The sequence below is a fragment of the Gopherus flavomarginatus genome, chromosome 3, assembly GCF_025201925.1.
Source record: "Gopherus flavomarginatus isolate rGopFla2 chromosome 3, rGopFla2.mat.asm, whole genome shotgun sequence".
Lineage (NCBI taxonomy): Eukaryota > Metazoa > Chordata > Testudines > Testudinidae > Gopherus > Gopherus flavomarginatus.
This window is the reverse complement of record NC_066619.1, coordinates 217,923,990-217,936,851: the sequence shown is the minus strand read 5'-3', so window position 1 is coordinate 217,936,851 and position 12,862 is coordinate 217,923,990. Positions and strand designations below refer to the sequence as shown.

Sequence of the window (12,862 nt, the reverse complement as noted above, 5' to 3'; positions counted from 1 at the left end):
TACCATTGTTAGGATTACTTTTGTTCCTAATATATTTTTTTTTTAATTCCTTCTTATTGTCCTTAACTCTGATGGTCATTGATTTCACCTTGGATCTTTTTGCTTCTCTGATCAGTTTTCTACAGTTGCATTCTCTTAATTTATATTCATCATTAAGGCTAAGATTTTGCCAGGGATATTTTTTTAGTAAAAGTCGCGGACAGCTCACGGGGAAAACAGAAAAATTCGCAGAAGCTGTGACCTGTCCCTAACTTTTACTAAAAATATCCCTGACAAAATGAGGATCTGTGGATCCCGACCGTATTTCAAGGGGAGCAGCTGCAGCAAGACTAGGAGCTTCCTGTAGCAGCTTGGGGCTTTCCCCTCCCACAGGGGCCAGGAGCTGCTGCAGCGCCAGGGAGCTTGGGGCTTCCCTCGCTGCCTCCCACTGGGGTCAGGAGCCGCTGCAGCCCAAGGGAGCTCGGGGCTTCCCTCCCTGCCTCCCACTGGGGCCAGGAGCCGCTGCAGCACCAGGGAGCTCGGGGCTTTCCTCACTGCCTCCCACTGGTTCACCCCCACAGCATCACCCCTGATGGCAGGGAGCTGGGGGGCGGTTTCCCTGCCACCACTCACTAGGAGCTGGGGGGGTCCCCCACTTCCCCCAGCGGCAGGGAGATTGAGGGGTTTCCCTGAATGCGTCAGCAGGGAGCTGTGGGAGCCACCAGAGGCAGTAAGGGTACCCCACAGCTTCCTGCCCTAGAAGGCAGCGGGGGACCCTGCCACTCCTGACCACCACGGCTGAAGTCACTGAAGCTGCTGGAAGTCACAGATTCCGTGACTTCTGTGACCTCCGTGACTAAATCACAGCCTTATTCATCGCTATCAACTTCCTTTTCTTTCCACTTGTTATATATTATTTCTATAGCTACTTGCCTCTAAACCAGGTCAGATTTTTTTTTTAACCAGTATAGCCTTCTTTCTTAGTTGTGGCTTTTTGGGTATCTAGTAAAATATTCTTAGAATTTAAACAGGAAAAAAAGTGAATGATTGTTGGGAATTGTCTTTCTCCTACTTGGTTTGGCTCCTAATTGTTGTAATTATGAGAGAGAGAGAGAGAGCGCGCGTGATGGATTACTAGCTTGGACTTGATTACGTTTCTTCTGTGCAAACAGATCAAAAGTCATGATCACTTGCACCTAAGCAAGCACTAAGTGTTAGTTCTGTGATCAATTTCTGTGTCTCTCCAGCTGAGATCCGATACAAAATTCCTCCATGATGGGTGCAATACTTTTTGAGATGGGAAATTGTTATCTATACATTTTAGAAATTCAGAGGATATTTTAGTGTTGGCAGAATGAGATCTCCAAGACACATCACTTAGAATGAAGTCCATAATGATAACACATCTTTTTTTTTCCTTTACACATCATAGATAGGGGCTTGTTCCCTCTCATGAGTTGGTGGTCTGTAGGAGACACCAGCTAGTGCTCATCTTGTGCTTTGTCTGATAAACACTGAAGTATTCAAGATCATTTGCTTCTGAGTTGTCTGCAACTCAAAACAGGTAATATCATTTCTGACAGAATGACACCTCCTCCTCCCATTTTGCCAACTTGATCTTTCCTAAAGAGGTTATAGCTTTTGATTTTAACATGAAAATCACCACTAGGTTTCAATAATACCAACTTAGGTTACATAAGAATAGCCATACTGGATCAGACCAAAGGTCCATCTAGCCCAGTATCCTGTCTTCTGACAGTGGCCAATGCCAGTTGCCCCAGAAGGAATGAACAAAACAGGTAATCATCTGGTGATCTACTCCCTGTTACTCATTCCCAGCTTCTGGCAAACAGAGGCTAGGGACACCATCCCTGCCCATCTTGGCTGATAGCCACTGATGAACCTATCGTCCATGAACTTATCTAGTTCTTTTTTGAACCCTGTAATAGTCTTGGCCTTCACAACATCCTTTGGCAAAGGGTTCCACGGGTTGACTGTATGTTGTGTGAAGAAATACTTCCTTTTGTTTTAAACCTGCTGCCTATTAATTTCATTTGGTGACCCTTAATTCTTGTCTTCCTTATTTGCTTTCTCCACACCAATCTTGATTTTATAGACCTCAATCATATTCCCCCTTAGTCATCTCTTTTCCAAGCTGAAAAGTCCCAGTCTTATTAATCTCTCTTCATGCAGAAGCCATTCCATACCCCTAATCATTTTGTTGAACTCTTCTGAACTCTTTCCAATTCCAATATATCTTTTTTGAGATGGAGCGACCATATCTGAATGCAGTATTCAAGATGTGGGTGTTCCATGGATTTATATAGAGGCAATATATTTTTTGTCGTATTATCTATCCCTTTCTTAATGATTCCCAGAATTCACATTGAGTGAGTGGATGTTTCCAGAGAACTATCCACAGTGATTCCAAGGTCGCTTTTTTGAGTGGTAACAGCTAATTTAGACTATCATTTTATATGTATAGTTGGGATTCTGTTTTCCAATGTGCATTACTTTGCATTTATCAACACTGAATTTCATCTGCCATTTTGTTGACCAATCACTCAGTTTTGAGAGATCCTTTTGTAGCTCTTCACAGTCTGCCTGGGACTTAACTATCTTGAGTGGTTTTGTATCATCTGCAAATTTTGCCACCTCAATGTTTACCCGTTTTTCCAGATCATTTATGAATATGTTGAATAAGATTGGTCCCCAATACAGAGCCTGGAGGATACCACTAGGTTGAATTTATGCTCATAAATAATCTATTTAAATTTCTCTTGCTAATTACTGAGGGTCCTAGCATGGGTGGATAGGTAAGTAAGAATTCATTATTAAGAATAAAAATCTTTAATTACCTATCCGCCCATGCTAGGACCCTTCCTCTTCTTTTGGTGCCTTGATTAATTTTGTTATCAACATCCTGATCTTGTTCTAAATGAATGGTCATTAGCTCCTCCTTTTCATCCTCTCCTTTTGTTATTGGTTTATTTCTCTCCTGACTAATCCACTCATCCTGGCTCCTACAAGATTGGAATGCTTTTTAAAAAGCAGTTGAAAAAAGAAGATAGCAATTTTTATTAATTTGGATGGGAGTTTTTCCTCATGCTGTGGAGGATGAGTGGGGGAGAGAGGACATGGAAGAAAGTACAAAGGTTCCTGAGGGAGAGGCAGACAAGCATCTGATCAAGCAGTATTGGCAAATTGAAGGTGGAGATTCACACCTGGATAAACTAGTGGACGTGATAGGGTGGTGCTAAATGATGGGAGGCCCTAAAGACAAAGACAAGGAGTTTGTGTTCAGCGCAGTGGAGGAGGATGAGCCCACTGGAGGCTGGTGATGTGTTAGGATTGCTGAGCTAGGATGATGATCCTAGCAGCAGCATTTCTGAATGGACTTGCAGGAGCAATGAAGTTGGCATCAAGGTAAAAAAGAATGAGATAAATATTTGAGGGATAAGATGGTGAGCATGAACAAAGGCCCTGGCAGTCTTCATAGTTAGAAAAGTTGGAACATTACAATTATTATATAGGTAGAAACAGCAAATAGTTGATACAACCTGTATAGGTGGGTGTAGAGAGAGGCCAAATCTAAGATGGTGCCCAGAGTGCCTATGAAAATCTGCAAAGACAGAGAAATTGCAGGAGAGGGGAAGATCAAATTATGTGGTTGAGAGTGATTTGTTTTTCTGTTGTAGACTGTATTTGTTGCAGGCATACTGGCAGAGTTCAGTCAACCATGACAAAGAGCCTGGCTGGCTCTGTTTCCTTTGTCTCACTCTTGCTCAGGCTCCGAATATTTGAGGGAGCAGCAGAGGCTATCTATTGAACCATTAGAAGTGTCTCATATCATTGATCTCTGCAGTTTATTAAGGAGCAGTGCTGATAACATCAAGGGACTGTCTTCTTTAGATGTAAAAATGGTGATTGAGAAGTGAGTGGTAGATCGGGGGCGAGGGGAGAATCAGACTGATTTAGCACTTGCTTGTAAGTAGAAAACCTGGTCTTGTGATATTTGAAGTTATGTTTCTCTCTAAAGCTATCATAATATTTGCTTTGTATCAAAATATCTTTTGATAGCAATATGCCTTATTAAAAACAAGCATGTATTATGTTGCAAAACGTCTATGGTATTTTATAATTGATGACACCTGTGTTTCATTCTGCAAGCAGCTAATCATTAGAACTCACTCCTTGTAGCTCCCTTTTACATAAGGAGTAATGTACATTTGAGAGTCAGAGCCATGACCAGAACTACACTGGGAGAAGTGTCGTACTATCAGTAAACATACTTAAATGGGTTGAAGAAGGAAGATAATTAGGGCAGATCCCAGCCTGCACAAAGGGGTCTTGTAGCTTCCTTAAGCAGTTGACTGAGGATTTCTCTGGTGTGTGCAGGGATATACAGAGGTTTAGCTGGAGCATAATGTGCTCCTGTGATCCCTAGGAGCTAGTTACAAGTTGGTGCAACTTAGAGCTGCAACCTTTGTTCATACACCCGTGTCCAACAAGATGTGCTAAATGCAGCTCCTGAGCATGTATGGATAATGTCTTTAAATTATCAAGAACTGGAACTTGATTCCTTTTGGGATTTTATACAGGACACCATTAAGATGCTTTTTTGGGAGGAATTTATAGTCAAAGGCTGACATTGTCAAAGGAGTCTAAGGGAGTTAGATGCTAAACTCCCAGCCAAAATGTAGGTCAATTCTCCATCTCACATGTTCAGTGAAGAAGCAAATCATACACTGGCTTAACTCTAATTTTCAGGAAATTTTGCATTACTGTACACTTCAGTATGAATAAAAGAATGGACTTGACCTCTCAAGCACTTTCTATTGAATATGTTGTCAGCCAATAGCCTTAGGTGCAGCAAAGAATTGAGCCCTGGGTGTTTTAATTTCTCAGAACAGAGGTGGTGTTTTATTATTTTATTATTAACTAAATATTTACAATTTGAACAATATTCTTTACTAGGTAATGAAAGTTTAGGAGAAGTCAGAGTTGGAGTCTCAAATCTGTTTCATACTTCCTATTTAAAGCTTAAAAAACAGATTTCCACCCAGTATACAGAGCTTCTATTTTTGTTTTGAATTTTACTGAAACAGATACAACAATAATACACATCAGTAGCAGTAGGTTTTTATATTCAGCGACACCTTCCCGAACCTCATTCTTATTTAGACACTTCTACTCTCATCCCCTAAGTCTTTTGTTATATTGGCTGTTTCAAGCTGTTTTCAAGATATTCATCCCCAAGTATAAACATTTCTTTAGCTAATTTGGTTCATATTGTCCCATAATTGCCACTTACTTCAGGACGCTTTTTGTGAATATTTCTTGTGAAAAACTATGCTGTAGGCTGCATTTTTCTTCATACTGTGATTTTCCCAAGTTTCATAGTTTAGTCATTCTTATAAGTGGGTGTGTCTGCACTGCAGTCTGAAGTATGATTGTAGCTCAGGCAGACATAGCTGCTAAATAGTGTAGATGCGGTGGGCTGGGCTTCAGCACAGGCTGTACATGTATGCTGAGCACCCTGGGTCTGCATTCGCATCACTCGCCTCCACTGAAGCCCATGCCCCCACATCTGCACTACTGTGCCAGTGTGGGTGTGTGTACCCAAGATGCAGGCACACCCCCAATTGCAGTGTAGACATAGCTGGTGGCATGAAAGCCCCTCTACAGCATAGTCTTGATACTTAATGCTGTGCAAAGGGGATCCATTTGTCCATGACCCTGGAGACCATGTTCTTTGGACTCATTCCACCTGCATTGCAGGCCATTTCCATCTGTGGGCTATCACATTTTTCTCTTAAGTGATCAGATAAGTCATCTTAATAGTTCATCCTTGGCAGTTTGAAATAATGTCAAAGGGGAAATTCATTCTGTATTGTGGGCTTTCAAAGTTAATGGTCACCAGAATTTACCATTTTCCAAAGTCTTTGATGTGTGGGCACTCAAACCCATGTACATCATTTCCAACCTACATTAGGCATCATCCGAGAAGTGAATATCCCCTTCTGATTTCTTATACATTTTAAGCATTTCTTTTGTAAATTCCAAGGCCAGAAGGGACCACTGTGATCATCGAGTCAGGGCCCCCTATATAATGCAGGCCATAGAACTTCCATGAAATAAGTTCTAGAGCAGATCTTTTAGAAAAACATCCACTCTTGATTTTAAAATGGTCAGTGATGGAGAATCCACCATGACCATTGGTAAATTGTTCCAATGATTAATTACTCTTATTTAAATAAGTACACCTTATTTCCAGTCTGAATTTGTCTAGCTTCAACATCCAGCCATAGGATCTTTCTCTGCTAGAGTGATCAGCCCATTATCAAATAGTTCTGCATGTAGATATTTCTAGATTGTAATCAAGTCACCTTTTAACCTACTCTTTGTGAAGCAAAATAAGAGTGAGCTCTTTGAGTCTATCACTATAAAGCATTGTAACAGGGTTCTAGCTGGGTCTAGGGATCAGCTCTCATCTGGTCTAGCATCCCCCTCTATCACTCACTTGCCCCACAGTTCCTCTCATGCTCCAGGTCATTATATAGTTTTCCCCTTCTGAGGTAACAAATTCCCACTGGACAAACTGTCCATATGCTGTGTTCTATTCCAATTCACCAGATCCTGTGCCACTTTCCCAGTGACTGGCCAAGGAACCAAGGCCCTCCTTCTACACTGGGTTCCAGCCCAGAGACCCTATAACCAGCAGCCAAGATCTGCACAGTCCCACTCTTCTCTGCTGTTTTTCTGGGCTTCTTCCTATCCCATTTCTCAGGTCTTCATTTCCCCATGTCTCTGGCTTGACCGTTTTTTTGGGGCTAGGATCCAAGGGCTCATTCTCCCCTATAGGCTTCCTCTTCACCACCTCTCTGCTCCAGTCTCTCCCTGCACCTCTATACTGCTCTCAACTTCCAAGCTTTATACGAACCAGCCTGCTCCTGCCCAGCTAAACTTCATGGCTGGTTAAGCCTGGCTGTCCCTCCAGGTGCAGCCTGTCATCGGACTAATTAGCTCTTTTTTTTTTTACCTACTCAGGCCTTGTGGCAGGTAGACACCCCTCACAGGCATGTTTTTCAAATACTTTACCCATTCTCGTGGCTCTTCTCTAAACCTTCTCCAACTTATCAACATTCTTCTTGAATTATGGGCATCAGAATTGGACAGTGTTCCAGCAGCAATTACAGCAATACTAAATACAGAGGTAAAATAACCTCTCTACTCCTACTTGAGATTCCCCTATATATGCATCCAAAGCTCACAATAACTCTTACTGGTCACAGTACCACACTGGGAGTTCATGTTCTGCTGTTTATCCACCCTCTACCCCCCAAAAAAATCTTTTTTCAGAGTCATTGCTTCCTAGGATAGAGTACCCCATCCTGTAAGTATGGCCTATATTCTTTGTTCCTAAATGTGTACATTTACATTTAGTCATTAAAAAAAATTTGCTTGTAGTGACCTGTCTTCTTCATTATTTACCACTTCCTCAATTTTTGTATCCTCTGCAATCTTCATCAGTGATGTTTTTTTGTTTTCTTACAGGTCACTGATAAAAATGTTAAACTGTATAGGCCCAAGAACTGTTTCCTGCAAGACCCCACTGGACACACACCCACTTGATGGCTATTCCCCATTTACAGTTACATTTTGAAACCTTTCAGTTAGCACAGACATTGAATAGATTAAAAACTGACATTTATATCATTCTATTCTTTTAATCAAAATGTCATGCTGTACTAAGTCAAATGCCTTACAGAAGTCTAAGTATATTACATCAACACTATAACTTTTATTCATCAGACTTGTAATCTCAAAAAAGTCTAGTTAGTTTGATTTGCATTAATTACATTAGCCTTTAAACATATTAGAATATTACCATTTGTGTATATAATCCCAGAGTTTGGATTCTCTGGGAGTAACATAGGGCCACCTGGGCGGGGGGGGGACAAGTGGGGCAATTTGCCCTAGGCCCCGCAGGGGCCCCCACAAGAGTTTTTCGGGGCCCCTGGAGCAGGGTCCTTCACTTGCTCGGGGACCCTAGAAAACTCTCGTGGGGCCTGGGCCCCCGGAGCTTCTTCCGCTCCGGGTCTTCGGCAGCGGGGAGGTCCTTCTGCCCTGGGACTCGCCGCCAAAGTGCCCCGAAGACCTGCGGCGGGGGGGTCCTTCTGCCCCGGGACGCACCACCAAAGTGCTGGGTCCCCGCCGCCGAAGACCCCAGGCCCCCTGAATCCTCTGGGTGGCCCTGCAATAACATGTTCAAATCTTTTTTGTCAATAGGTCAGATACTTTTGCTGCTGTTTTGTCACAAGATCAGAATAGTCTTCTATGCAGAGAGACCAACTCTTTGTAAAAAGTGTTTGGAATTTGTTTTCCCCTATATCAGAAGTGGACTTTATGTTGAGTAATCGTAGAAGTGCTGCCTTATCTTATAACTTGTAAGTGCTCGACTGACATTTTTGCCTCCTTAAAAAGCTGTGCTATTCTAATTATATCAGCCATTAGCAAATGCTGAATGAGCTTCATTTTATCTTTAGTGGTCTAATGACAAGTACTGAATGTGAAATATTTCAATTCAGTTTTGCAGCCTGTTGTTTAGGAAACCAAGAAAATGTTTTTCATTCTCAAATACTTGAATATATTCTCTTTTACATTTTAAGAGGCCCAGTTCCCAATTTGAAACATCCTTTTCTGACTTAACAAATCTAGTTTTCTAAAGAAATTAGAGATGTCAAAAAAATATCACAAATAGTCATGTATTTTCAGTTCAGGGATGGATTTCAATTCAAGGAAGTTTTCCAAAACAGAAAAACATTTCCAGCCTCAACTAGGATTAAGTGAATTCTGAACCTGTTAAAGACAGAGCTGGACCAGACTTGCTGAAAACTTTTCATCAGTCATTCCAGTGCTAATTACTCACACCTTTCTTTCTTAATACCTATAATACTTTAAATGAGTCAAACTGTACTTGTCCTTGAACCTGTCTTCCCAATTGGCAGCCTTCTAGTGAAGCAGAGCATCATGACATTTTTATTACGTGTACTGCACTATATCATAACATATGTGTAGTAATATATACATGCTTAGATGAAATTGGATCACAAAACCCAGTGTGTTTTATAATCAGTTTTTCATATATGGAAAAGAAAATAACGTATAAAGTGCAATATGCTGGTGACAATGTGAATGAAATCAAAGCTTTCAACAGTTACATTTCTAACAGGAGAATACCTGTCATCTTTTGTATTTTTATGCCAATAAACAAACAGTCTATGTCATCTATAGGTGTCACATGGCAAACAAAACTTGTCCAAAGAATCTTATCTGGAATAATCAGATTTGCAGATGTCTGGCGCAGCATGACTTCAGTTTTTCTTCTCATCATGGAGATACTGGTAAGCACTTATATTTTATAGGATTAAATGTAGTTGTTCTATGCTGATTCACAGAAAAAGAAAACAATATACACCATGCAAATTAAACAGTTTGAATCTTTGTAATTCTTTGTTTACAGAATGGCCTTTTAGATTATTAATATGCATCCTGAGTGTTGGATTATATTTTCACTATTTTAAAATTGGATTTATCATAATTCCTTAATAAAAAAGTAATGTGTGGATTCCGAATTTTTTATGTTTGCTGTATTCCTAGACACTGCTGACGAATTCCATGATATCTGTGGACCTAACAAAGAGCTTGATGAAGAAACCTGTCAATGTGTCTGCAAAGGGGGTGTACGGCCTTCAAGCTGTGGACCCCAAAAAGAATTAGATAGAACATCATGCCAGTGTACATGTAAAAACAAACTTTTGCCTAGTTCCTGTGGTCCCAACAAAGAATTTGATGAAGACAAGTGCCAGTGTGTATGTAGAAGAACCTGCCCCAAACATCAGCCACTAAATTCTGCAAAATGTATCTGTGAATGTATAGAATCTCCAAATAAATGCTTCTTAAAAGGAAAAAGGTTTCATCACCAGACATGCAGGTGAGTTAAATGACTAAAAGATTCTGTAATCCAATTGTTATAGCACTGGACAGGGACTAAAAATGTTGGATTACCTTTGCCATGTGTGAGAGTTTACGCCCCCGGTAGCAGGGCAGTATGGCCTAATGGCCAGAGTCTATAGACTCGCCCCTGGTTGCAGGGCAGTATGTCTCCCACTCCTCCGGGCCCTGGCCCGCGGCCCTAACAGCGACGTAGGACCTTGCCACTAGCTCAGTGGGGGAGTCCTACCGAAACACGCTGAGGCTTACCGGGGCAAAGTACCAGTCCGTCACCCCCAACCCCAGGTCACTTCCTACCGGCTTGAGAGTTGGGGTCTCCCATGAGTCCCTAGGTTCTCCGTGGGTCTCTGGGTCACCTCCTCGGGCTCCTCCCAGAGTAGGGCTTCACGCCAGTCTGGAGAAGCTTCAGTTCCCAGCAACTGCCAGGCTGGTGGCTGGTTCTCCACAGGAGTTTCCCAGTTAGGTCCTTCCCCTGTGGCTGCCAGCCCAGACTGAGCCGAGTTCCCTCCTTTTATACTCCCTGAGCATTTGGAGCATGCCCAGTAGGGCTGGAGCGGGACTTCTACCGTCACAGCTACAGGCCTGACACTGCTGGGGCTAGTGCGGGGTGGGGCTGCCCTGTCACACCATGGAATTATGTTATGACTGAGAACTTTATGGCTTGCCTATCTGTAAAAGGACAGTCTGAGGGTTAATGAGTATTTGAAAACCACATTGAGATTCTTGGATCCTATAGATGTTCACTGTGATTTCAGGTAGAGAAAACAACATGAATTGACACTCTTTTAGTAGGTCTTTTGGCTGAGACATACTGTAAAACCAAATTCCAGACTATTTGTGGTCCTTAAAAATCCCAGTGTACTTTTCACTAGAGCTGGAATATTCACAGTGTCCTAGCCAATATCCAACCTAATTGCCCAAATTATCTTTTAGAATGGGATTCTGGTCAGCAAGCAGACTGTAAATTTGATGATGATCATGTTCATATTGCATACAAGATTTTTCTCTTGGCTAACCACTAAATTTGGAAATATTTCACAATTCTGAAAATCATTTTTTCTTCTGCTTCCTACATCATCACTATCAATTAAAGTGCAGTGATCTGTCATGTAATTTTGTTGATGTAATTAATTACTGCAGGTGTATATATAAGGCACCTGTCACTATCGTATCTTGTTTGGCTGCTTTGCTGAAACACTCTTAATTCTGCAGTGTTGAAAACGGTGAAGTCTTGTTTCTTTTTTGAGTGATTACACACATGTGTATTCCACAGTAGGTGTGCGTGCTTGCCCTTTGCACCGGTACCGGAACTTTTTCCCTTAGCAGTACCTATACTGAGGGAGCACCACTGCAACCCCTGGAGCTGCATGCTCCCCCCCACCCTCAGTTCCTTCTTGCCACCAGTGAAGGTGGTCAGAATTTTGTGCTTCAGCTCTGCTGCAGCCTTTCTATTCCTTAGTGGTACCGTTCACTACAGTTAGCTGTTTTCAGCTGATTACAGTTAGCTACTGTTCACTACAGTTAACTGTTTTCAGTTGTTAGAGTGGGCTTGGTGCATGCCCCGTGCCCCAGGTTTCAAGTTCTGCAACTCCTGTCGCCATTCCATGCCAAGGAGTGATCTGCATGCTGAGTGTCTCCGCTGCTTGGGCGAAACTCATGTGAATGAACGCTGCAAGATCTGAAGGTCATTCAAACCACAGACTAAGAAGGAGAGGGACATCAGGCTTCGAGCTCTCCTTATGAAATCAGCACTGGCCCCCAACTCCGGTGCATTGAGCAGACTTGGCGCCCAGCACAGCTCCCCCTCCAAGAAGCAAGGAAGGGGCTCCGCCTCATAGTGGCACCAAGAGAAGGAAAGGGGAGAGGCTGGTCCCGCGTTGAGCAGCCCTCGGTCCCCCCGGGCCCAAAATCTCCGACTCGTGCTGAGTGGAGGAGCCCGGCACCATCCACACATGCGTCTCCTGCGGCCAGGATGCCATTGACACCGGAGGCTCTACAGGCTGCATGAGACATTCTGAGCCTACCAGTACCCAGGGTGGTGCCAGTGATGGGCCCTCGGTCCCATGGCAAGCCGCCACTGGGTGATCGTCAGACGTCCCCAGCGCTGCACAGCTCCCACTCCGAGGACTGCTCCCTGCCTCGTTCGAAACACTGCGGCCAATCAACTCACGCCCACCCTCGACACTAACCAGGCTAACCGGTTTGCTGCCCGGGCATGACTCTTGGGGTCCCTCCATGCCATGCAGTAGTAGGCGCAGGCACTGAGACAGGCGCTGGTGACGCTGCTTCTCCTCCTCCTCGCGGCGCAGTTACCATACCCGATCTCAGCGCGACCAACGTCGATGCTTCCGCTCAAGTTCCCACTCTGCCAGACGTTGCACATGGGAGTCTCCTTGCGATTCTCCGGCATCGGAGCATCAGAGCTCCCGGTGCCGAGGCAAGTACCGAAGCAGCACTTCTGATGGGTACTGGTCCTTGACGCCGAGGTCCCAGTCCCGTGGAAGACGGCGTCGCAAGCACCATCTTTCCTACCGCTCCTATGGGACCGTGGGCTCGATGGTGACCTCAGCCTCGGCACCCAGCCCCCCATCTCCGGGCTGAGCCAAACCAGCCAGCGCCACCGGGCCCTCAACTTGGACAGTGGCAAGGGGCCCCGTGGCAGGTCATCGTGGCCACCAATGCCCACCCAGACAGGAACCCACCTCGGCCTAGGGACAAATTGGCAGGTCACGAGTTGACAGCTCTGTGCCCGGACTCCGACCTGGAGGTCAATCCCCTGGGCAAAAGGAGGCCCATGGCTCTGTGTCAGCTCTCTCTCCGGTGCCGGTTGACACCATAACGGCACTCCCGCCCTCTCTCTCGCAAG

At 43.8% G+C, this 12,862-nt stretch overlaps 1 protein-coding gene across 2 annotated transcripts in view; it reads left to right on the top strand.

Annotated features, from left to right (window-relative positions):
- VEGFC (vascular endothelial growth factor C) overlaps positions 1–12,862 on the top strand; it is a 128,968-nt gene that overhangs the window by 103,778 nt on the left and 12,328 nt on the right. For both annotated transcript variants that reach the window (XM_050945373.1, XM_050945374.1), the window contains exons 5-6: positions 9,277–9,386; positions 9,643–9,976. In XM_050945373.1, the coding sequence (XP_050801330.1) occupies positions 9,277–9,386; positions 9,643–9,976 (444 nt within the window). The remainder of the gene's footprint in view (positions 1–9,276; positions 9,387–9,642; positions 9,977–12,862) is intronic.